Below are 26628 nucleotides of genomic sequence, written 5' to 3'. Positions count from 1 at the left end.
CACCTCAACGGTTTGTATACAATTGGGAGTAACAAGGACCTACAAAAATTCAGTCAATATAATCACTTGATCATAATTATAAATACCATTTGAAATTTCAATACTAACTATTATAAATAAAAACTAAAACTATGAAAACTCTTTCATACCTTAGTCAATGGCTCTGAACTAGCCATTGCAATAGCAACTCCATGAATGATAAACCACAAAAGATGAGGAGGAGTCTTTGACATCAACAAGTGCAAATAATATAATACAATCTACATGTTTTTCTATAGAATATAATATAATCAAATGAATTAAATTAAAACAAATGTACCTCTATGAAGCTCAATGGTCCAATAGAGAACTAATGCACCTATATAAAAGAAATCTATCACTCCTTCATATGATTACTTAATAAATATATGTATTATTGAAATTATTAAATTCATACATTCTTGTCGACTCATCAATGAGAGGTAAAATGGGGTTGGGGAATCTATACTAGGGTCATCAACACTCTTACCTTCAATTTTAAACAATGTCAAAACATGCTAATTTATTAGTTATTCATTATACATATGAAATGTGATTAGATTAGTTTATTATAATTGTAATTTACTTGTGTGTCAATGCCAAATGTCTCACTCAGGAAATCATCAATGACTATCCCATCATCCATAGTGTCTCCAACATGACTGCCAAACATGCATAAGGATCCACATGATGTACACCTATGATTTTGATGTAAAGAAGGCTCCTCCTCAACTAATGGACTAGTGCAATGAATGATGGTTTGTGTCAATTAAAGCATTGATAGTCCCTAGAGTATTGGTCTCTACACGTTCCTTCACAATTGAAGGAACAATGACATGCTTAGCTCATGGCTTGACGATAGGTGTCCTAATGATGAACCCCCTCTTCTACCCTTTGAATCTAACATGTCAGAATAATTGGGGATCTCTTCGAGGACAAATTCACAATATAATTTCTTTAAGAAATATATTGGAACCTCATGGTTACTGTAGGGAAGGGCATCAAAGACCATCCACCATCTATCCCAAAAGTTATTTCTAATATCACATTGGATGCACCAATGGATGGGGAACCTCTTTGTTATAATTTTAATAGTTTCTTGTTCTCCTAATTTTTTAAACAATGCACATATGTTACCTTTAAATATGTCATTTTTTCAACATCTTCATAGGATAATTTATTTTCATAATATCTTCTTTGTTCTTCTCTTTTAACATGCCATATATCTAACTGATCAATAACAAAAGCTACCTGGCTCATAATGGACTCAAGGGAGAATGCCAATTATGCTCTCATAGGATTAGTTTTCCTGCAAGATTTTTAACCTACCAATGATTTCTTCTAATTGATTTTTCCCTCTTTTTATTTTATTCATTATATTATCTTGGGTTCCAGCAAGTGGTCCTTCAATTGGTGGAGATTGCAAAGGTTCTTGCTCTTCCTCATGAGGGTTTTCATTTTGATCTTGTGGAGGGTTTTCATTTTGATTTTGTGGAGGATTTTGTTGATTGGGTTGGGGATTTGGTGGTTGATTATTCATATTTCCTGATAAGAAACTAATTTTATTTTAAAAAATTAAATAAACTTGAAGCAAAATTAAAAAAAGGAAAATACAAAATAATGCTTAAAACATACAAAACAATGTAAAAACATGGTTATAAAATATACTTGATGAACCTAATATTGATCTCTGGTGATGAGGAGGCATTTTGAGGAGGAGAGTGAGAAAATATTCCATCTTCTAGAAAACATGTGCACATTGTTAGGGGTAGAGAAGGAAATCAACAAAAGAAATAGAAAAAAAGGAATGAGCTGTGGGTTGCAGTCTCTAAATATGTTCTCAAATAGTACACACATGCTATAACACACACACACTATGTGAAAACAAAATGTAAACAAAATGAGCATGCATGCTATGGCCTAGACTCCACAAGCCTAAGGCTTCTGGTGCCCAGGCCATAGTGTATGCACATACTATAGAAAATTTTGAAAAATGAAGATGGGTGTCATCTTTTTGGCACCACAACTTGGTGCATTCATCAACATGTATATTCATCAAGAAAAAAATGAGAATGTTAATCTAGCTCAAAGAATGAAGAAAAAAAATTAATCATACAAACATAGATCATTTAATTGAAATGAATATGGAAAAATTGAGAGAATATGCTAGTCGATCTACACATACTAAGAACATGATAGTGAATAAAATTTTAAGGAAAAATTGCACAATTTGAGAATCTTGATACTATGGATAGAACTCAATTATTATCAATTTCACTTCTTAAAGATGAATTATAAGAGACGTTAAAATTGTTAGGTATATATACAAGTACGAAAAAGTGGAGGACTTATAACCTACAAAAATATATCACTGAAGTGTTAAAGAAGCATTACACTTCATTTGGAAAACTACTAGATTGGTATATAGATCCAATTCACAAAGAGTGATACTAACATCTATTTCAAAAAAAAAAAAATTCCCAAAAAATACATGGATCTCATTACTTTCATCTCATATCTAGAATAGCTAGAAGAAAACATCACATTATTTTCAAAAAGGAGAAACAATTTGGATGATAGTACATTAGAAGGAAATTGGGCACTAATCTGTAGAGCTTCTCAATCTAATAGGACTGGGGAAATGATTAAGAACTTGAATATTCATAATTTGGATTGATAATGCTCATCACTAACCAAATAGAAGAGATATCATTAAGCAAAAGTTTGGGCCTAAGGAACATTTTCAATATGTAAAACATTGGTTGGGTGTCACACAAAATGAATTGTATCGAGCTCATTTTGTAATTTAAATCTTGACATAAAGATAGGATAAACAATGTTTGAAAATTTGAAGTCCTATTTTGTTCAAAAATAAATAAATTCTTTAAAACATTTATTTGTCAATATTATGTTGAATTTAATTTGTACTATCAATGGTTCTACAAGATGATAGAAGGAAGTAGTGGTTTGAAAAACCCAATTTCTAAAAGACCAAGTGAATTCATAACATCAATCTTATGTGGCAAATTTAATGATCATTCAATAGGTGAAATAGATTTCACAAGAGGAACTTTTAAAACATGTGGTAATCTAAATAATTTTACTTTGAGAGATGAAAATGAAAGAGACAGGAGTATATAAAGTCTAAAACAAAAATTGGGAAAGAATCAACAAGGTTGGAATATGTAGAGGATGAGACATCTATTGGAGAATTTATGTCCATTTTTTGTAAATTTATTCAAGCATATATATGTCATGTCTTTTTTTCTAAGTGGAAAGATTTTTTTTCAAAAACTAAGAGAAATTTTCCCAGTTGGAACAACTTTATTGGTTGTTGATTTTATAGATAATTACTCTTTCATTTCTCAATAACAACTTCAAGCGGAATACTACTTTACAGAGAAGGTCACTATTATGGTCTAAGTGTCTTATTGAAATTCATAAATTGATCTGGATGGTGTGGAAAGTACAAATCAAGCACAATTCATAAAAAATGAGTATGAATTTTACATTAGTGATGATAAAGAGAACGATACACATTTTGTGAAACATTATTTTAAGATTTTTTTGAATATTTGGAAAACAAGGGCATGAAAATAGAAAAAAACATTTTCTATGGCCAAATGGATTTGCAACACAATTTACATCAGCCAGACCATTTTATGTACTATGTAGATGTCATTGATACCAAAATGTACCACACATTTGGAGTTTCTTTTAGAGTGGACATGGAAAGCGTGAGCATGATGGTGTAGGAGATTGTATCAAATACATCTTAAGAAAGTGTCAAATGGACTATCAAGGATATAACACATTAATAATTCTCATGATGTAGTTGAGTGGTGCAAAACACACTTTACAATGAAAATTATAGATAACATGTCATCACAAGTGGATTGAGTTATACCATTCAAAGTGTTTTGGGAGGTATCATGTAAAGATGTAGCACATGCATGTATATATGTAGTGCTGCTAAATTGATTCAAAATAAATTGAATCAACTTTTTATTAAATGATATGTTAGGTGAATAAATTATTTTGAATATCCATATATATTATATATACATGTTTAACTCATATTTTTATATATTTGGACTTTACATTTAGGTGTTAGTAAAAGATCAATGCATGCATGCAATAGGGTAGACAAGACACAATCTTTGCATTAAGTTATGAGCACAAATATTAATGTGTGGTCATTTTACACTAGAGATTACACATGCTTTTTTCCTAATTACATTGATCAAAACTATGGTGGTTTCATTAATCAAGAATGTGGATATGTGGGTGAATGGACTCTAGTGCCACTAGATGCTATTAATATGAGTTTACTTGAGGATGAAAAAATTGATGACTTTCCATTGATTTCTACTAATTAAGAGCATATTTCAAGATTGATTAGAGTTGATATATAGATATAAATTTTTGTTTCATATTTTTTTTTAATTTATTAGTGATAATGTACATTAATGTGTACATAAATACTCATGTACATGAAATTTATACAGATACTTTGTGTACGCAATGCTTTTGTAGTCATGGTAGAATCTGAGAATGTAGAAGGTGTTAGCTATTATTTATGTTGTTGGACCATGAAAGGAGAGAATCTAACAAAGATTGAAATAAGTGATGGAATTATGTTTCACATAAATTAGTATAGTTGAACATACATCTATGTTTTTCAGGAATTTAAATTTATTGACTTACATCATTGATGTACATGGATGTGTCCATATATTTAGTAAATAATTAATCTATGATATATTTTTAATGTGTATGCAGGTTCTGTTGTTGTACATGGAACATATTTGGAGAAAAGAAGAGTACTTAAGAATGAGATTCATTTAACTGAATATCAACCTAACAACAAGGTTTATCACTATAGCAACCATGTAATTATCACTACTCTATCTCTTCATCTAGCCAAAGGACCTAGAATACGTTTGTGGAGGCTCAATATTGATGATCATGAGAGAATATTACATGTTATCCAAAAATAAGTTGACCTACTTGATATGAGATAGAAATAATTTGTAATATATATTACATATTTTCTTGAAATATGCACATAATTTGGTTGAACAATTTGAAATTTGGTTAACTATTTGAAATTGAAACATGTGTTTTAAGGGGGGTGAACAATATTACAATACTATTTTTACTCTTTCATTTAACTACTGATGATAAAATTTTGATTTGAAACTAATTATTAAAATTATGATTTGTAACTAATTAGGACATGTGTATCAAAGGGAAGAAATTAGAACATTTTTCTTCAGGGGATGAAATTCTAGGACACGTCTTAAGAGGATAAACTATATATTTACTCTTTCATTTAACTACTCAATTTCAAGTTATGTTTTGTATGTAAGTATTCAAATTAACATATGTAACTAATTAGGATATGCATATTAAGGGGAAGAAATTAGAACATTTTTCTTAAGGGGATGAACTATATATAATTATTATTTCATTTAACTACTCAAATTCAAATTATGTTTTGTATCTAACTATTCAAATTAGGAAATTTGTATTAAGGGGAAGAAATTAGAACATTTGTCTTAAGGAGATGAAATTCTAGGATGTGTCTTAAGGGGATGAGCTAAATGCTTACTCTTTCATTTAATGACTCAAATTCAAATTGTATTTTGTTTCTAATTATTCAAATTAGAATATGTAACTAATTAGGACATGTGTATTAAGGGGGATAAATTAGAGTTCATTTATCATAAGTGTATGAAATTCTAGGACGTGTCTTAAGGGGATGAACTATATGTTTACTCTTTCATTTAACTTGAATTAAATCAAACGTATCTAATTTTTAAAGATCATCTTGAACATGTTTCACAACAAATACCATCATACATACACATGTACACTTATTATAAATTATAGATCAAATGTCATTTAATCATATCTAAATATCACTTGCATAGAATAAAATTAATCACATATGTATACATCAATCATCATAAATATACATATGAAAAAAAGTACATATGGATCTCAAAAGATAATATCAAATCTAAATAGTGTGCATATACATTTATAGATCAAATCAAACTTCTATCTAACATATGAATGTATCTCTAGATGCAAGTAGATCAAATAGTCTATTAAAAAACTATGGATTGCCGATAAATGAGTCTTATTGTGATGTCTCCATACAACGTGGTCTGAAGAGTGACTATCAAGATGATTTGAAGGATATGTTGACCCTTATATATTAAATTGAAAGAGATATCAATGTCTGATCATAAATAAAATAAATATGTACAACTTGTGTATTTTATACATATATGTGTGTCTATTGAAACAATTAAAATTAAATTATCCATTGATGACATATCATCCAACGAGTCTCAATGGTGTACACAGTCATGCATCAAATATAGAGCAATAAGAGCGATGCCACTCCCCTCTACAAAACATATGTGTAACAAATCAAATAAAAAATGTATACTTACATGTTGGTCTAGACATAAATTATTGTAAAAAATAAAAATTTAAGTTACAAAATAAATAAGATTTACCCATGTAGACGTTGACATCTAACAATACTTAGACTTCTTAGCATTGATCATGTCTACTAGTATATCTAGATTTTTTTTGGTTTCATCTAGCCCCACATTTGCATCTACAATATGATTGGTGATCGAAAAATATCCTAATAATAAATACCCATGTAGACTAACCATATGAGGTGGTATAGAAGTAGAAACCTCATGCATCAACAATTCCATCCATCCCATGGCCGAAAGGATGGAATCAACATCATCAAGGAACATATCTAAACTCTAACCATGCCCTACATTGGCTAAAGGGTTTGTAGTATATGCCTATTGCTCTATAGAAAATTAGTGGTTAGTAGAAGGCTCATGATGTGCACTACCACTATAACCAACACATGAGCCATGAGAAGAATGTGGTTGGGATGTGACCTAGAACTACCAACATGAGCTCAAAAATCTAATATGGGTATACCAAGTTTTTTTTCTATAAATGTATATGAATTCAGCAGATCCTTAGCCAGGTTGGTCAATGTGTCTTGTACCAACACTCCAATCAAACCCTCTAAGCTAGCTAGTCAAGGGATGCCTATTGCACTGTACATGTCTGCTAAAGATAAACCATATAATGATCTAGAATGTTAGTGAGACATCAAGTAATGAACAACCTCCTAACTCGATATGGATATGATAGTTGTGAGAATCTCCCCAACTCTTTGAATCACCCCTCATAATTGGGTGCTATGCATAGCATCATCAGTCGAGGGACCCAATATAGGGGCAATGACAAATGTCCTCTCTCTAACAATCATTGTATGTGGCAATGGATGATGACCCGCCTTTCCATAAGCATTCCTATTATCCAATCTACCACACCCCTATCCTAAATGCCCTAGTAAATCATTGTAATTCACTACCATGCCTAAGCGATACTTGGAAAAAAGATATTGTACAAAATAGAGGAGAATCTTATAATTATTTGGACAGTGACCATGAGCAACAAGGAAACATACTTGGATCAAGGAAACCATAAGTGGATCTTTAAACTTGATAACTCACAAACCTTTGATCCACATAATGAGGGAAACATTCCCTCTTCAGGGTCTCTTTGGGCACTAAGCCCCATACCTCTTACAAAGAAAGATCTAAAGAAACCTCTCATATGTTACTCTCAAGGACCGTGTGTATGGTATGCACATGGAGAAGCACCATGAATCTCATCTTCAATGTAAGTTAGGCCATGGAACATACTTTGGCATGTACTACTCTATACACTAAAGAATGTACCACTAGTAAGGGATTCTTAAAGTCTCTGAATCTCTTGATTAGTGTGATTACATAGCTCCTAAGGAATAATACATTATTGCTGGGGTGGAATAGGATCTTTTCTTTTTTGGGGGGGCGGGGGGGGGGGGTGTCAAGGGGCAGGGATAGGTTGTTGAGGTAGAATAAGAGTCTGTTGGAGGGAGGGGGGGCATAGGGTACTATGGGGGGATAGGTTGTTGAGGTAGAATATTTGATCTTCCATGTGTTGAGGTCTATTATGTAGATGTATCTATGTGCATGTGTATGTGTCTACCTAAAATTTATTTAAATGACATTTAAATAACTAGTTAACAACATCTGTGTGTATCTATTTAAGTCCTAAACATGAAATGAACACACAATTATAAACTTTCCTATAAACATAAAATGAACATACACATGTTTAAATTAGGATATGTAAATGAATACACACATATTAAATTTATATTTAAACATGAAATGAGCATGCACATATAAGTTCTAAACATTGAATGAATGGATATGTTTGCATGTACATAAACTTCTTAAACTTGAAATGAACATACACATAGATGATTTATATGAAAATTAAATGAACATATGTACATATAATTCCTATACATACATGAAATGAACATACAAATATTATAAGTCCTATACCTACATAGAATGAACATACACATATAAGTCCTAAACCTAAACATGAAATGAACATACACATATCATGTACGTGCGTGCATAAAGGGGTCCTACTAGGATGTCTTAAGGGAAAAATCTAAAATAGAAATTAAATATATCATACTGTTGAAAGGGGTCATTACAAGATGGCTTAAATTGAGGGGAAAAACTAAAATCAAACATCAATCTAGATCATAATTTTCCAAACTTACTAACAAGAGAGCATTGCATAAAAGAAATCACATTATTAACAATATAGTTTGGAACAAAAATAGAAAAGGAGCCAGAGATAAGATCAATAGCGTGAGAAACATGGTTAGAAATCTTACCTTTAAGGTGAGATCCAAATTGTCCTAACCATTTTTGGTTGTGGTCAACCATTTAGGATCCACTCGTTAAAAAATTGAGCTACTGGGGCCTCCTACACATCATCCTCTCAAGATGAGCATGAGACATTTGAGGCCACATGAAGAGGTAGAAAGCTATTCGAGGCCTTATTTGTATCTTACTCATTCAGTGAACAATGATCATATTCATCATCAAAATTTTCAAAGATCACATATGGTCTCCAATTATAATCCAAACTCTCAATATTTTTGCCTCTTAGAAACTCAAATTTCCACTACCAAACTCATTTGACAACTCTTCCATAAGCAATTTTTGAAAGAATTGTAATTATAATGTTTATATAACTTAAAGACTAAAAAACACAAAAAAAACACATAATAATTCTTTTTCTACCAACATAACAAGCTCAATGATTGAGTCACCTCAATAATAAAATTCCCAATAATAACTTCTCAAAATAAGACATCAATATATTATAACCTTTACCATGTCAACCACAATTTATTAATTCTTGATTTTATAGAAAAATAAATCATCTGCATGACGGCCACCTTTGTGTTACTATAGATGAATGTTTATCATTAGTCCACTCTATCATCCATAGAGATAATGTTTGCGGATGAGTATTTTAAAAAGAGCTTGTAGATGTTGAGCATTAGCAATACGCCACCGTGAATTTTTATGTATATTTGATTAGTAATACATGACGTGTCACTTTGGACGATACTGTCAACTTGACCATTCAAAACCTATTTTACCATTAGAATTTGTTTAGGTTTTTCAAATTTCAAAGCTTCTATTAAATGTTGTTTGGTTTCTCTATGACTTACTAGGGTACGTCGTATATATCTACACAGAAATTCTTCAAATTTGTTCATGTGTTTAGCAGCTCCTGATAATAAATTAAGGGATATATCCGTCTATTCACATATATCTTTATTTTCTTGTGAATAATATCATACTATCATGTTATTACATTTTATTACTGTTATGGTGAGTATTATTATTCTTTTTATTCTAAAATATTTGAAAAGGTTTCCAATCTTTCAATTATTCCACTCTGAGGCAAAGTGTTTGTTACATGAACATGACTCCTTACTGTTTTAAAATATCATCTTTTTTTGTTTTTATAAATATACACTATTATTATTTTTAATTTCGATAATACAATAACTCTTCTACATGCAGTACATGATACTTCATTGGCATGCAACTCTCCAAAAGATAAAAGTTGCATAGAATTTTGTTTTCACGCATGTACTTGTTTACGATTTTAATTACTTATTTTAATAATTTGAAAGACTTGATTGGTTTTATAAATTATTTTACTTATACAAACTTTTATTGATTTTTTAAAAATATTTTAGAGCACAACTATCTTGGTATCTCCTTCTACGCATGGGGTGACACGGCAAGCGCACCAGAATATTTCATTTCCAACTAGTTTTTTTTTACTGTTTTCATAAGTGATCCATAGCTCATGCCAAATGAACTCCAGTTTAAAAGATTTGATTTTTCTTTTAATCTTTTTACATATAGATTAAATCAAACCATGCTTTTGAATTAAAAAAATAATCAGTTTAGTGTAACTTGTAAAATAAAACTTATGTTTACTCTTAATATAAAGGTTTCTCTTTGGTGACATTTATACAAATTTATTAAAATTATTTCATGGAAAAGGTTTATTTGCAGGTTTTCTCAAAATGGTATCTTTAGAGGCATTAGCAATGGTAGGTGTGGATTGCAATAGTGTAGAATTGCCAGATGAAGATGAGATCCCATTGCATCTACTTAAGGATGGATTTGAAGAAGATATTCTCATGCTTGAACATCTCATGGTAAAATATACTCACTGCTCAATTCAGTCAAGAGATTACGGGCCCAACATTAAAAGGGTGGAGAAGGTGTGTAAGGAAAAGGATGATGATATGTACTTGGCCATGAGAACGAGGAAGGTGCTAGATTATTATCTTAATGATGGTAAAGACTATTTTGATTGTGATGAGGAAGATGACTATTTTTATTGTGAAGAACATAAGGAAGAAGTAAAATATTCTATGAAGAAAAAATTGAGGAAATGGGCTAATGCAGTTACCAATTATGTTTGTTTTCTTGTTGCTCTCCCTTTTCAATATCTCAACACTTATATCAGATGGTTTGCTCTGTATTTTCATTGTTGATGAAGCTATTTATACATGTTTCTTGCTCAAAATTATCTGCATGTTCTTCTTTGTGAGTGGACTTAATGTTTTCATATATCTTGTTAATGCAATCATATAAATACACATAAATCCTACATCTGTAAATTTATTTTTATTTTTACATGAGTAATATTGTTATATTCTATTGAAAGATATCCATTTATATCTCTTTTCTCTTATATTTATATATTTAGTGTAACAAATATATAAAAAAATGTTATCACTGGACATTCATAATGAAATATTTAATTTTTATTTGATTTTTTGAAGAAAAGATATAGAAATTGATGTATTATAGTAAATATAATAGTTATGTATTAAATGCAATAAATCAACTATTTATGTGGAATGACAACATTGATTCTTCACACAAAAGATTTAATCTTATACAAAAATTTAATTTATTGACTATAACAAATTAAACATTTATCTATAAACATGAAAAATTAAAATTTTAATGATCTAAAATAAATAAAATGACACAACAATATATCAATTATATAAAAAAATATTTCTATAATTTAAACTTAGAACCTTCATTTGAATTTTTAAGTATTTTACTAATTCATCCATTTATACATAAAATTTATTTAAATATTATATTATTTTTATTTGAAATAAAATCAAAACCATTATAAATAATTTAATTCTTACTTTTGTGACGCTATTATCTTTAGTATAGGCTTATGTCAAAGCTATCATTAATCCTCATAAAGTAAAGTTACATCAATAATCGAGACATAAAATAAAATCATCCACCATAAATGGTGGAAAAGGGATGTTGATGCTGTCCAAAAAAGAGCATTGAAGTCTTAGATATAATTAAATTGAAAATAATAAATTTCAAGGAAAGCTCAAATCGTTCATAAGTATAGAAAAATTTATTATGTTTGAATGGAGGGTATTTATATTATTATTCGTTTGAAGTGTGCAATTTTGTTATGTTATGTTAGTGAGATACTAATATACATGATTATTTAAGAAGTTTCAATAATAATTTTAAATTATTGTATTTTTTCTTATTCTTTTTAAGAAATAATTATTATGCAATTGTTTTAAAAATTATTTTTTAATTTTTATATAAAATGTTAAATGATTTACAATTTTAAAATAGTTATTATATTAAAGTATTTTATTTATATTTCATTCTATCAAAAAAATAACTATTATATTTTTTTTCAATATTAAACTGATCAAGAATAATGTAAAATAAACAATGAAATTAATAAACCACAATTTACTAATTATTCGAGATTATCATATTATTTTTTATAGTATGTTAAAAAATTACTATATTTTCAAATTTTTCCATTGGGCGGATATTTTTTCTAAAGTTTTAAAAAAAAAAAAATTCATCATCAAATTGCTCTAAAACTAGCTTATATATACCTCTATATATATTACGCCAAGAGTAATCGTTCTGGAGGCGCCTATTTTTATTTAATCCCAAAGTTATTTTAATCAAAGTTGGGATTAATGAAAATAAAAATAGGCGCCTCGAGAACGATTACTCTCGGCGTAATATATATAGAGGTATTTATAAGCTAGTGGCAGTCGCGGCGCAATAGGAAAAATATTTACTTTTTATTTTTTATTTTGATAAGGTTACTATAAAATTGTTAATTAATTTTTAATTAGAGTTGTATGAAGTTACTATAAAATTATGCTTCAAAATATTTTAAAAAATTTAATATAAGGAGTTTAATATAGATTAAAAAAATATTTTTTATTTTTGGGATATTGTAATGTAAAATGTTATAGTCATACATAGATATATGGTTAGGGACAAAGTTAATATTACAGTTAATGTTAACCTTAGGGATAGCATTAGGGTTAGGGTTAGCATTAGGGTTAGGGTTAGGGTTTGAGCTATGGTTAAGGTCAAGGATAGAATTATGGTTATGGTTATCATTAGAGTTATGGTTAAGGTTCAAATTAGAGCTATGTTTATGGTTAAGGTTAGGGTTAGATTTATGGTCATGGTTAAGGTTAGGGTTAGAGTTATGGTTATGGTTATGATTAGGGTTAGGGTTATAGTAAGGCTAGGGTTAGGGTTAGGGTTAAGGTTTGAATTAAGCTTAAGGTTAAAGTTAGGGTTAGGGTTTGAGTTAGGATCAAAATTAAGGTTAGGGTTAGGGTTAGTGTCCAATTATGGTAGAGTCAAATCTAGAGTTAGAGTTACGCTCATGGGTAAGGCTAGGGTTAGAGTTATGCTTATAGTTAGGGTTAGGAATAGGATTAGAGTCCAATTATGCTAGAGTTAGAATTAGGGTTAGAGTTAGGCATAGAGTTATGTTTATGGTTAAGGTTAGGGTTAGAGTAATGCTCATGGTTAAGGTTAGGGTTACGGTTAAGGTTTGAGTCAAATATTATTTTAAATCTAATATAAGGAGTTTAATTTAGATAAAAATATATATTTTATTTTTGGGATATTGTAATGTAAAATGTTATAGTCATACGTAGATATATGGTTAGGGACAAAGTTAGGGTAAGGGTTTGAGCTAGGGTTAAGGTTAGGGTTAGGGTTAGATTCTAATTATGGTAGAGTTAGATTTATGGTTAGAGTTAGGGGTAGGGTTAAGGTTAGTGTTAGGATTAGAATTAGGGTTAAGATTAGGATTAGAGTTAGGGTTAGGGTTAGGGTTATAGATAGGGTTAGGGTTAGGGTTAGGGTAAGGTTTTGGGTTAGGGTTAGGGCTAGGGTCAGGTTTAGGGTTAGAGTATGAGTTAGGGTTAGAGTTTGAGTTAGGGATAGCGTTATAGTTTGAGTTAGAGGTAGACAGAGCATTATAATTTGGGTTAGGATTAGGGTTAGGTTTAGGGTTTGAGTTTGAGTTATGGTTAGAGTTAGGGTTAGAGCTAGAGCTAGAGTTAGAGTTAGGGTTAGAATTAGGGTTAGGTTTAGGGTTTGAGTTACCAATAGAATTAATTTTACAGTTGCGTTAATGTTAGAGTTAGGGTTAGGGTTAGAGTTTTGAGTCAAGGTTAAGGTTAGAGTTAGGGTTAGGGTTAAAATTTAAATCCAATTATGGTCGAGTTAGATTTACAGTTAGAGTTATGGGTAGGGGTAGGGTTACGATTACAATTAGGGTTAGAGTTAGATTTAGGGTTAGGGTTAGGGTTAGGGTTAGGGTTAGGTTTATATTTAGAGTTAGGGTTATATATAGAGAGAGTTATATCAATGTTAAGGTTAGGGTAAGGGGATTGAGTTAGGGTTAAGGTTAGAGTTAGGGTTAGGGTTAGGGTTTCAGTCAGGATTAAAGTTAGGCTTAGGGTTGGAGTCTAATTATGGTAGAGTTAGATTTACAGCAAGAGTTAGATTTAGGGTTAGAGTTAGGGGTAGGGTTAGGGTTAGGGTTAGGGTTAGGGTTAGGGTTAGAGATAGGGGTAGACAAAGGGTTAGGCTTAGGCTTAGGGTTAGGCTTAGGGTCAAGGTTAGGGTTAGGTTTAGGGTTAGAATATGAGTTAGGGTTAGAGTTAGAGTTATAGTTAGGGCTATAGTTTGAGTTAGGGGTAGACAGCGTATTAGAATTCTAGCTACGATTAGGGTTAGGTTTTGGGTTACGGTTATGGTTACGGTTAAGGTTAGAGTTAGGTTTAGGGTTACAATTATAATTAGGGTTAAAGTCCAATTATGGTAGAGTTAGATTCAGGGTTACCGTTAGTGGTAGGGATATGGTTACAGTTATAGTTAGGGTTAGGGTTAGGGTTAGAGTTAGAGGAAGGGTTATATTTAGAAGTTTTCTTATGGTCATAGTTATAGTTAGGAGGGGAGTAAGGGTTGGGATTTTAGATTATATTTATTATTATATAAGGTGCCCTATATAATAATATGTATATTCCCACGCTCATGGATAAGGTTAGGGAAATAAGTAGGACCATGGTTATTAGTGTTACATTTAGAATTTCATTTAGGAGGGCATTGTGTGCTATTTTTTCCCCTTATTCAACCCATCACTGATGTCTAATCTGAGAGACCTTAAACGGGATAGGTTCTTTGCAAAGGGTTAACATCACTAAAGTTGGCGGCTAACATTTTGTGTTGGCTCGGTTTCTTCATTGACCACGTTGGATGATTTTTTCTTGGTTAGGTTGATTCATGCTGCGAGATTCGATAACTCTTATTTCTTCGCGAGCTGTCTTCCCATCTTCCCAAAAGTGCAAGATGTTGCCATGCATTCCCATTCTAACGTTTCTTTATACACTAGTGTCTTCGAAACACTCTAAAGCCTAGAATTGCACAAGATGCTGCCATGCATCTCCATTCTGATGCATCGTCATGCTACATTGTTTCTTCAATTCTCTGAAGCCCAGAATTGCATCATGCTACCAAACATTGCCTTTCCAACATTTCATCACTCCACAATGCTTTCATGAGTCTTTGAGACCCAAAATTGTGCCACATGGAGGGGGTTCGCACCTTTTGTGCTATCTGCTTCGTTCGTTGGGAGGAATCTCTTCACTACATCTTAGTCATCCATTGGAAATAAAGCCAATCTTGATCGATGAATGTGACTTAATCCTTCATTGGGAGTAGTTTCCTCGTTGCATCTCAGTCATCCTTTTTGAGGGGAGAATCTACATCGACGATTGCGACTTAATCCTTCATTGGTGAGGATTCACGATGCATCTATGTCGTCTATTTTGAGAGGAAGACCTTCATCGATGACCATCATTCATTTTTGGGGAAACCAAATTCCCCCTTGTGGTCAACCTTGCATTTTTTGTGGGAGGTCAACACATCATGTTATCTCTTTTCGTAGTTTTCTGCCAGCGACATGAAAGTCTTTCCTCTTCTTTCCATGAGTCTCCATTCTAGCGCCTCCTTACGCTGCATTATTTCTTCAATGCTCTAAAGCCTAGAATTGCGTCATGCTACCACATGTCACCTTTTTGACATTTCTTCACTCTGTAGTGCTTTCGCGAGGCTCCAAGACCCAGAATTGTGCCACGTAGCGGGGGTCTCGACCTTTTGTGCTATGGTTACAATTTAGATTTTAGGGTTATGGTTAGAATCAAGGTCAATTCTAGAGTTTATAGAATATTTAGAGTTAAGATTAGGGATTAAATATGCATGAGTGTTAGCATTGGGTTGTATGATAGTTACAGTTAGGATTATAGTTAGATATATCATTTAGATTAGGTTTTAGTCAGGGTTTAATTAGACTTAAGATTAGGGTGAGGATCAAGGTGAAGTCTATATTAGGGTTCATATCATGGTAGGATTGAAACTAATGTTAGGGTTAACATTGAAATTATGATTAGGGGTAAGGTGAAGATTTATATTTGATCATGATTGTGGTTTGTGCTAGGATTAGGGTCTAAGCTATGATTAATTTTATGATTGTACCTTTAGGGTTAGGGTTTTGTTTAAGTTTATGATTATGGTTACAACTATGGTTTATGGTTCAAGTTTAAAGTTGGGAATGTGATTAGGATCAGGGATTAGTAAATTTTTTAAGAGTTTGGTTATAGGTTTACACCATGGTTAGGACCTTGGGACTGGATTTAGAGTTTAATATCATGGTTATCCCTATAGTTAGGTTTAGGATTTTGATCAATATTCTGGAGTTTGTTTTTACATTATGGTTAAGGGTTAGATTTTAGGGTTAGGACTATAACCAATATTAGTGTGTAGGTTTTTGGTTTAGATTATGGTTTGGGTTGAGATTTTCGTTATGATTAGAGTTTAGAATATCAATAGGGATATGTTTTAGTGCTATAATTATAGTTTAATGTTGGATTATAGTTAGATTGTACATCATTTTTGGGGCTAGGGCTAAGGTAGGGGTTGCTGTTAGGGTTAACTAAGGATGACAATTAGGATGGTTTATCTTTTCAAGTAGAAAAAAAAACTCATATTGATTGAAAAGCAAAGAAATTATACTTCGAAAATATTTTTCTATGTCATAATAGATTCATTTATTTTAATTATTGTATTAGGTAATTAGTTGTTTGATGTTTCAAAGTAAACATGGCTTATTTTATTTAAATTTAAATAATATTATTGTTTTGAACTGAATTTAGCTTAATTGTTAATGATCATATTTATATTTCTAATATTAACTCCAATTTGATCAAAGACCAAATATATTTTTGGTATTTTTGTAAACGAACTTGCTTAACACTTCCCTATTTCAAAGTTAATAAAATATCATTTCTATTGTCTTAGATTTGAGAGTAAGCATATTAAATAAGTAATAATAAATGAACATTATGATTAATATATTTCTAAAATAAAAATATATTACTTAAAAACTTGTTTACTTTAAATGAGTAAAGTACTCATTTACTTGTAAATTTCAAAAATAGAAATTAATCTACATATATATAAAATATTTATTCTTTTTCCTATTTGCATACAAATTAATTAAAATTTAAACTTTAAACTACATAAATATTTTTAAAATATATATCCATCAATAATTAGTTTAGAATAAAGTAAAATCTAAAAATTAGACACATATAGAATCTTTTTAATTTCTAGATACATGTTTTTCTAATTTATTTCTACAAACATGCAACTGATATTTCTATTATCCATTTTTTTCCATTCTAAAAAAATTTAGATGTAAATAGAATTTTTTTAGATGCATGCAATCTTTCTAATTTTTTCTACATACATATATTAACATTTCTATTTTATATTTTGTTTTTACATTATGGTTATTTCAATCAAAATATCTAGATGTAAATAGAATTCTGTTCAAAAAATCTAGATGTATATAGAATTCTTTTAATTTTTTACATACATAAAATCTTTCTAATTTTTTTCTACATACATAAAAGAATAATTTCTATTTTCTATTTTTTATTTTCTATTTAAAAAAAAAAAGATATCATAAAGATTGATAAAAAAATTGATTGCATATGCATTCTTTATTTTGTGCACTAAATGCATTATTTTTTTTCATTTATCTAATGGTTTTGAATGAACTTTGTCTCATCTTGGCATTGCATCTTCCAAAGATGAGTAAGCAATATCAAGATATAAAATATCAAAGTTGAAAATATTAAAATGAATGACTAAAATATCAAATGCTCAGGATGCAAGGCAAAAATAAACTATGTTGAAGTGTATTTTATTGATTAAATCTGAGAAGACCGAGCAACTCTGGAATTTTGTCCAAATACAATGACCCAAATCAAAGTCAAATAGAAATTGAAATCAAAAGGCTCCGAAAATTCAATGTTTCAATTTGTCATGGATCTTCTGAATTTTGCAAAGATTTTAGTGCGCTCATAGACTAGAAGGAACCTATAAATTGGAGCCGCAACAGAGCCAATTCCAAATGCATATCCAGATCCAGAGTCAGTCATTTATCTTTAATCCATTCCCATTCAGTCCCAGCAATGCGCTAATAGTGTCAGGAAGCTCCATGCATGAATCAGAAGAAAATGGATAGATCTGGTTAGGAAAGTACATATTGGAGCAAAATATTTCAAAAATAGAAAAGAAGACACCCCTAAAACACTCCCATCAAGCACCATTAACAATGAAAAGTATTATAAAATATATATATCAAATAGATTTTGAATACAAATCTAAATCTAAATCAAACATGCAAGACTAAACTATTAAATGCAAGCCTAAATAGTTATGAACATAATTCTAAATCTAAATGAAATTAATTAAAATTGAAATCTAAATCAAAGTAGAATATTATAACTAATTTTGAATTTTAATTTACATCTACATCTAAATCTAAATGAAAATGAAAATAAAAAATAGAAATCTCACCTGCAAAAATGTTACTCCAAAACTTCAATTTACTCCTATTCAAAAACTCCAATCTAATCCTCCAATAACCTCCACCTCTTCCTTCTTGCAAAAACATAAAATGAAAATGAAATGAGGAGCCTTGGTTTTATAACTTCTGAGAGGCTCCTCATATCCCCCAACAGATGTCTCTTCACATTCCATGAATTTGTTTCAAATTCCCCCACTCCCCGCAAAAAATAAGCATGAATGTGCATGCAAAATTATATTTAACAAAAAAAAAAATCATATTGAAATTATTTCGCCCCTATTTTTTCGGGCCCTATTTTTCGGGTCCTACTTTTTCGGGCCCTACTTTTTCAGGCCTATTATTTCGGCCTCCATTTGGCTTCCTATTATTTCGGCCAACTATTATTTCGAGAATTATTTTTTGATTTTTAATTTGGAAGTTTGTAACTGCTCCCAAATCTTTTTTATTGACAAGGAATCTTGGCATATTCCCGTGCTGGGAATTTGTGCTGCCATTGTATAGAACGCCTCTCGGCGTAATGAAAAAACCAGAGATTTTTTTGGTTCGTTTTAAAGACCTTGGAAATATTCTAATAAAAACCAATGGAAAATGTAGTTTCATGGAAATGGCTTCCCTCTTGTAATCGGCTAATTTTAAAAGCTTTGGTGAAATTAGTCCGCTACGAAATTTTCATTCTAAAATTGTAATTTTTAAAAGGCGAATAGATTAAAATGGGCAACTGAATACTATTCATTACTTAGTGAAATGAAAAATCCTAAATGCACACGGTAGCACCAATATATTTACTGCCTCTCTTTCCTATGTTTTATTAAAAGATGAAAATATCTGCAACATCCGGAAGAAAGATATGCAATTGATGTGTGTCTTTTGTAAAAGCATGACCTTTTTAGCTAGTAAATTTTTGGAAATCAGTTTTCTATTTTTATTTTATTTTTAAATTTAATTGATCTTGTGGGTTTAGTTCCTGCAGAATTATATGCACGGCATTTTTAAACTAGTGATTAAACTAGTTAAAAGTTGTGATATTGCTATCAGGATTTAACTATGTGATTTTAAGTCATTGCTATCAGGATTTAACTATGTGATTTTGAGTCAAACTCATTGATCCATGTTTCATGAGTAGTGATTCAACATAAATCCATTTCTCATGAGAATAAATGGAACACTTAGCGCTCATTGAATCTAGGTGATGCTCACAAGGGTGAAGCACCGGGACTTCCCGGAGGTCACCCATCCCAGTACCACTCCAGCCTAGATCACCTAGATCCAATGAGTGCCAAGTGTTCCATTTATTCTCATGAGAGATAGATTCATGTTGAATCACTACTCATGAAGCATGGGTCAATGTGTTTGACTCAAAATCACACAGTTAAATCCTTATAGCAATATCACAATTTGAGTTAATGTGGAAATTATCTCCTATTTATTAGTTAAAATTTTTTTACTTTATAAATTTATTTATCTATAATTTAATTGGTTGAAACAACTGAGCTATAATAGCTGATTAGATTTAGGGAATATAGATACAATTTTTTAAAACAATCTATCATTTTACAATAATATTTTTAGATCAAACAACAAGAACATTGTGTTAAAGTTTTTAAATTAGATATACTTATGTTACATTTTATATTATATACATATATATATATATATATATATATATATATATAATAATCAAATAATTTGATATTATTATTTTAAATTCTCTTACTTCTAGCTTCTATAAGCCTTAACTTTTTATTTTTAATAAATTAAGATAATATCATCATTTTCATCTATTGAAACTTTGAAATTAAAATTTAAGTAATTAATATTAAATTATTTAACATTATCTACTTCAAACTTTTTCTACAATTTTGACTTTCTTCGCATAAATATTTCAAAAGTTTTCAAATTACAACCAATGCTAACATAATTATGAAAGGAATTTTGTTGCTATGCAACCTTGTTCTATGTAGAATTGAATGCATATTTTTTCTTCTCCCAATTAGAAAATGAGATATTGTTTGCAATAAAAATGAATTTAACATCTTTATGAACCTTAAAATTTGATAATGAATTTGAAAATTGAATTGTTAATTGGATGTTGATTTTTTTGGTTTATTTCTATGATTTTTGAATTTGTTGGGTTCTTACTTGTGTGAAGATTCTAGACCTTAGTTGCCTTTGCTATACTATGAAATTATTAATTTGAAACTTTGATGGTTAATATATGCTACCTAGGCTTAAAAACAAATTATTCAATGTTTTTCCCTCATATGTTTTTTTTCCTTTAGACTGAGAGAAATAAATTAAACTTGAATAAAGAATTTTTCAAATTCTTTCTATGGATGTGCAAACTTATTTATTTTATGTTGAATCATTTTGATCATGTTGTATGATTTGAAATGGTTTGCAAAGGAACTCACAGAAGAATTAAAAAATAAATAAGTCTCACCCATAAATTTGAGGCTACAAAATTTTAAAGATTATGTTATTTCATGCTCATTGTTGAATCTTCAAACAATGTTGGGTTTTGTTTATTACTTGACAACTAATGTTGTAAACTTGGTCAAGAATAGTTGATTGCATTATCATGAATTTTGAATGGCAAATTTGAATTTTGCAACAAGCAGGAATGTGGGAAATGATAGTGAGGGCATTGGCATTGTTTCCTTGTAGGTGAATACTAGTAGACTAGATAGGTTGAAGCCTGGCAACAAGGATTCTAGTAGTACAAAAGATTTAGGAGGTGTCACAAGTGAAGATGAGGAAGAAAATAGGGCGCAGGTGACCCCCTCCCCCCATTGTGCCTAGAGATCCTCAAAATGGACCATCATGTGATATTCAAGAGATAAATATTTTAAAGAAGCTCCTTAGGTGACCTAGAAATTATTTTCTCTTTCTGAGGTTAAACCTACTAGTAAGTACTCTTTCCTGCCCATAACCTCTAAAAAAGATTTTTAGAAACACAAGTTTGATATCCATGTCCCTGACTCCTAGGTGGAGCAATAAATTTTCTCAATGAAGTTGATGCTTGTGGGAAACTTCTTGGGGCATAGACCAAACATTGAAATGGTTCAAACAATGGTGAAAGAGAAATGGAGGTTTAAGAGGTAGGTGGATACTGTTGGTCTTTTCTATGGTTTAATTTCATTTAGCTTCGCCAAAAAGGAATATTTGGAATATTCTCTTTGTGGTGGTCTATGGATGTTTGGAAGGAACTCATAGGCTCTAAAAAATAGGAACAAAAAAATGGACATTTATGACACTTATTTTAATATGGCCTCCATCTGGATATGCATTTGGAAGCTCCTAGGTTGGTCTTTGCCATGATTTGTGTGAATATCCATATGCATCCAAATCTTCCAGAGAAGATTAATATAGTGCCCAAGCTAGGAAAATGGGGGCAAGAAGTTTTTTATGAAGTTTTTTCCTTTTCTTTCTTAATTTTTAATAAAATGGCTCGTTGGGAAAAAAATTGCACAAATAAACATAAGAAAGAGGATAGAAAACTTGTATCAAAGAGAAAAATAATGGAGAAAAAAGTATGGAAATTCAGCAAGCCCAAAATGATGAATGGGGAGAATATCCTTACCAAGGAGGATGGAAAAGAGGCAGATAATGCTCATTAAGAGAATTAGACAAATGATAAGGATAGCTCCTCTAATAATCTTGACCTAGAAGTGAATATCGTTGTTCAAAAAAACTAGACTGAACTACCATTGGAAATAGAGGAGGAAGGAAAGGAGAAAGATGTTGAACCAAATATGCCTATTGGTTTTCAAGAGGAAGGGTGCCTCTCCTTTAGATCAAGAGGAATAACAAAAGTTATTAGAAGATGTGTTCTTGAATAAGGAAGTGGTGGATGGTTATCATATCTCCTAGAAGTTAGCTAAGGAAGAAGGAGAAATAAATTTTATCCCCATTGGGTGGAAGATTCTCTCACTAGTATGGATAGAATCCCTTTCTTCGAAGATGTTCAATATGTCTTATTTAAGGAAAAATAAATATCAACCTATCAGTTGATTTGTGAAGAGGTTGACTTTATAAAATCTACATTCTTAGAAGACTTTTCATCTTCCAATGATAGGAAGGAAAAATCCTAATGTAATTTTAATAAGGAAGTAGATAATGTTCAACAAAGGAGTAGGAAAAAAATGGATAAGGAGATTAAGTCCTCCATCTTTATAAGAAGATCCACCCCTCAATATCACAAAGTGGAATTGGGATCCCTAAAACACTCAATAGGGAGAAGGACTATAAGATAGACTAGAGAAATGGAAAGTGTATAGAATATAATGAATGGTAAGAAAACTACCATCTAGGATTTCACCCCCAAGAAATGAAGATTTTATCTTGGAGCATCTAAGGGTTAAATAACCCTCACAAGCTAGATGTATTAAGAAACATTGTTAGAGATCACAAACTACATATGGTGGGGCTTTAGGAGACTAAGATGCCCAAAGATTATGTGGAATAAATTAAACTTAATAAAATTTGTGGAGTGCTGGGATGAAGTACTGAAGGAGCTTCTAGAGGTACTGAAGGAGCTTCTAGAGGTACTGTAATATTTTGGAATCAAAATGCTATTTCTAGCTTTCTTCTTTTTTATGATGGTAATATTATTAATTTAAGATGTAAGTACTTGAGGGATAACTTCACATGGATAATTTCTAATAGCTATGCCCTAAATAATAAGTCTTTGAGGAAGCTATTGAGGAATAGGATATCAAATGATAGATCCTCATTCAAGAAATCAAGATGGATTGTTAAAGAAGATTTTAATAGTGTATTAAGTGATACATGTAAATTTGGGTGGTTCTTGAATTCTCAAGATGACTAACTAGATCTTCTAGATTTTATATCTAATGAAGCTCTTATGGATATGGAATAGAAACACAAAATTTTACTTGGTTTAATAGAAGGGTAGGAGCATATCTCATTCAAGTCAATTTGGATAGTGCTCTCACAATTCATGGCTGGATTCAGAGGTAATATTTCTCTATCTCTTCTTTCCCTAAGATAGGATTATAGCATTTTCATATTTTTAAAACTGCAAATCCTATTTCTTGTAAATTTTTTCCGTTTTAGGGTTGAGAATATGTATATGAAATAACCCAGTTTTGAAAACCTTTTTGGAGAGTAGTGAGACATTAAAGTTGACATATTTTCTATGTATAGAGTGGCTAAAATGCTAAGTAATGTGAAGAAGTATGTTGGAGTTTGGAATAAGGCCAATTTTTTGTGACATTTCTAAAAGAAAGAAGGATATTCAACGCCGTTTAAAATTCTATCAAAACAAGATCTAGATTGATGGTTATTCTTATGATCTTTTTAATAAGGAAAATGGTCTATTGGTCAACTACCATGAGATCATAGCAAGGGAGGAGATGTTATGAAGAATATTTCCATGTAACAACTCTAAGACATAATGATTCCAATTATATTTCTCATCTCAACACTGAAGGAGAAAGAATAAGAAAAGAGGAAGAAATATCACTTGAAATGTGCAATCACTTTGCATCTTTCCTTATAATTGAAAACACTTTCAAGGATAATGATTAGAGATAAATTATTTTAGTTATCCCAATATTGATATCATAAAATCAAAATAAAGAACTAGTGATCATTCCATCATCTTCTAAAATCAACTAAGCAATCTTATCTTTTGAAGGTGACAAAGTGCCATGAATAGATGGATGCCCTATTTTTGTGTTCCAAAAGTTTTGGCATATCATGGGCAAAGATGTCTCTAATGTTGTCTAGGAGTTTTCTAGAGCTAGATCACTTCTAAACGAGATAAAATCCACCATCCTTATTTTGATACCTAAGAATTTATGGATGTAGACATGGTTGACTAGTTCAGGCCTATCAATCTTTGTAACTCCTTTCACAAGATTTTTTCTAAACTACTAACTTATAGAATGTTAATAATTATTCTTGGGATTATCTCTATCTAGGAGGATGGCTTTGTCCTAGGAAGAAATATTATGGACTCTATTATTTTGGTCCATGAAAATGTGCACACCCTAATCAAATCTCTGAAATAGGGCTTCTTTATGGAGCTCAATCTTTCCAAAGCTTATGATAGAGAAGATTGGAATTTTCTCATAAAGGTGCTTGAAGCCTTTGTATTTGGAAATCAATGTATTTAGACCATTTACTAGCTAATATCCACTATCTCTCTTAAATGGTGCTACTTCTAAGTTTTTTCAAATATCTTGGGGTTTAAGGTAGGGAATCCCATCTCCCCTACATTTTTCTCTATTCATTCTTATTGTTTGGGAATAATTTTATCCAACTTGGGTTTCCAAGGTTCTATCCATAGTCTTAATCCCTTTTATAACCCTAAATCTTGTACCCATGAATAATTTATGGATGATACCATTATAATGGGGGACGTTACAATTTAGGAAGAAAAATATATGAAATCTTCTTTCCATGTTTATTCTTCAACAATAGGTCAATTGGGATAATTTCTTTCTTTTATTCCTTATTGCTCTCATTGATCAACATATAGGATCTCGAGAATACTAGGTTGTCCCATTTCTCCCTTTCTAGGATCTTACTTATGCCTTCCTCTATGCCTTAATATATTAGATTCTCTTTGGAAAGGTTTTTTTTGGATAAATTTAACTTCAAAGTGGCTGGTTGGAAAGGAAATATTCTTATGCAAGATGGAAAGGTTACTTTGCTAAAAATATGCTTGCCAGACTTTCCAACCTATGCTCTTAGCCACTTCAAAATCGGATGAAAGTTTACAAATTTGATTGAAAGAACACAAAAGAACTTCTTATGGTCTGGGGTGGAAGATAGGAAAAGGATGTCTCTCATTGTGTGGGACCATTGATAAAATTGATATTATAAAAAAGGGTTAAAGTGTCTATGGTTCCCAGGTCTCTGACTACTGGATAAATGGCAGTTGGGTTAGTCTTCAGTTAATCAGTCCAAATCTTAGGAATATCTAGTTAAGCCTTAATTCTTGGAATATAAAATTTGAATTTTAGGACTCTATCATATGGGGTAAGAATCTAAATGGGGATTATTTGGTGGTCTCTAGTCTATTTATTATGACTCTGAGTAGTGCTACTCATCTTTGGGCTTCCTTCTAGATTAAGGATATCATTATGAAAGTGATAATTTTCTACTGGGTCTATGATCCAAAATAAGATTCTTACCCTAGTCAATCTTTGTAAGAGAGAATTCTATATCAATAATAGGTGTTATCTCTAAAAAAGGATGAGGAGACTAGTTACCATATTTTCTTTGAATGCCCTTATGCCTGTGAAGTCTGAAACCAATATCTTGCTGGCTAGAACCTTAACTAGGCTTTTCTTCGAAACTTGGAAGAATTTTTCAAACAATGACACTACTAGGAAAAGAATGATAATGTTAATTTACTATGGACTATTATGAATCCTCATATATGTTGGAATAAATGGAAAGAGAGATATCATCAAATATTTAGGGAAAGTGAATTGCGAGAATGTGTTGTAGCTAGGAAATCAACTAGAGGTATAAAATATTTTCTTATCAGGAAAAACTCAAATTTTAGCAATGATAATTTTTAACATGATGCTCCACTCCTTTGAAATTTTAATGCCAAGAGTAAAAAGAAAAATTTAAGAGAGAATGTTATTTTTTTTTGCCTCTTGATGGTTGGATCAAGCCCAAATTTGATGGGGCAATCACAAGAAAACCTATAAAGGTTGGAGGTGTTTGAATATTAAGGGTTTCAAATGGTAATTTTATTGAGGAGGGGCCTTGTCTCCTTGCACCTAGACTAGGCTCCATGTGATAGAAGCCAATGAGGCTCTCCTTGCAATTAAACTTGCTAAAGCCATGAAGTGTAAA

At 30.9% G+C, this 26628-nt stretch overlaps 1 protein-coding gene across 1 annotated transcript in view; it reads left to right on the top strand.

Annotated features, from left to right (window-relative positions):
* Nucleotides 1–10564: 10564 nt before the first annotated feature.
* The window catches only part of LOC149579485 (disease resistance RPP13-like protein 4), a 74955-nt gene continuing 58891 nt past the window's right edge, over nt 10565–26628 (top strand). Inside the window, exon 1 of the mRNA XM_089801910.1 lies at nt 10565–10817. Coding sequence (XP_089658036.1) covers nt 10565–10817 — 253 coding nt within the window. The remainder of the gene's footprint in view (nt 10818–26628) is intronic.

The sequence above is a fragment of the Cupressus sempervirens genome, chromosome 1 (assembly GCF_028749045.1).
Source record: "Cupressus sempervirens isolate cs-2001-9-10 chromosome 1, ASM2874904v1, whole genome shotgun sequence".
NCBI lineage: Eukaryota > Viridiplantae > Streptophyta > Pinopsida > Cupressales > Cupressaceae > Cupressus > Cupressus sempervirens.
Note: the sequence above shows the minus strand (reverse complement) of the source record. Positions and strands in the feature narration are given on the sequence as shown.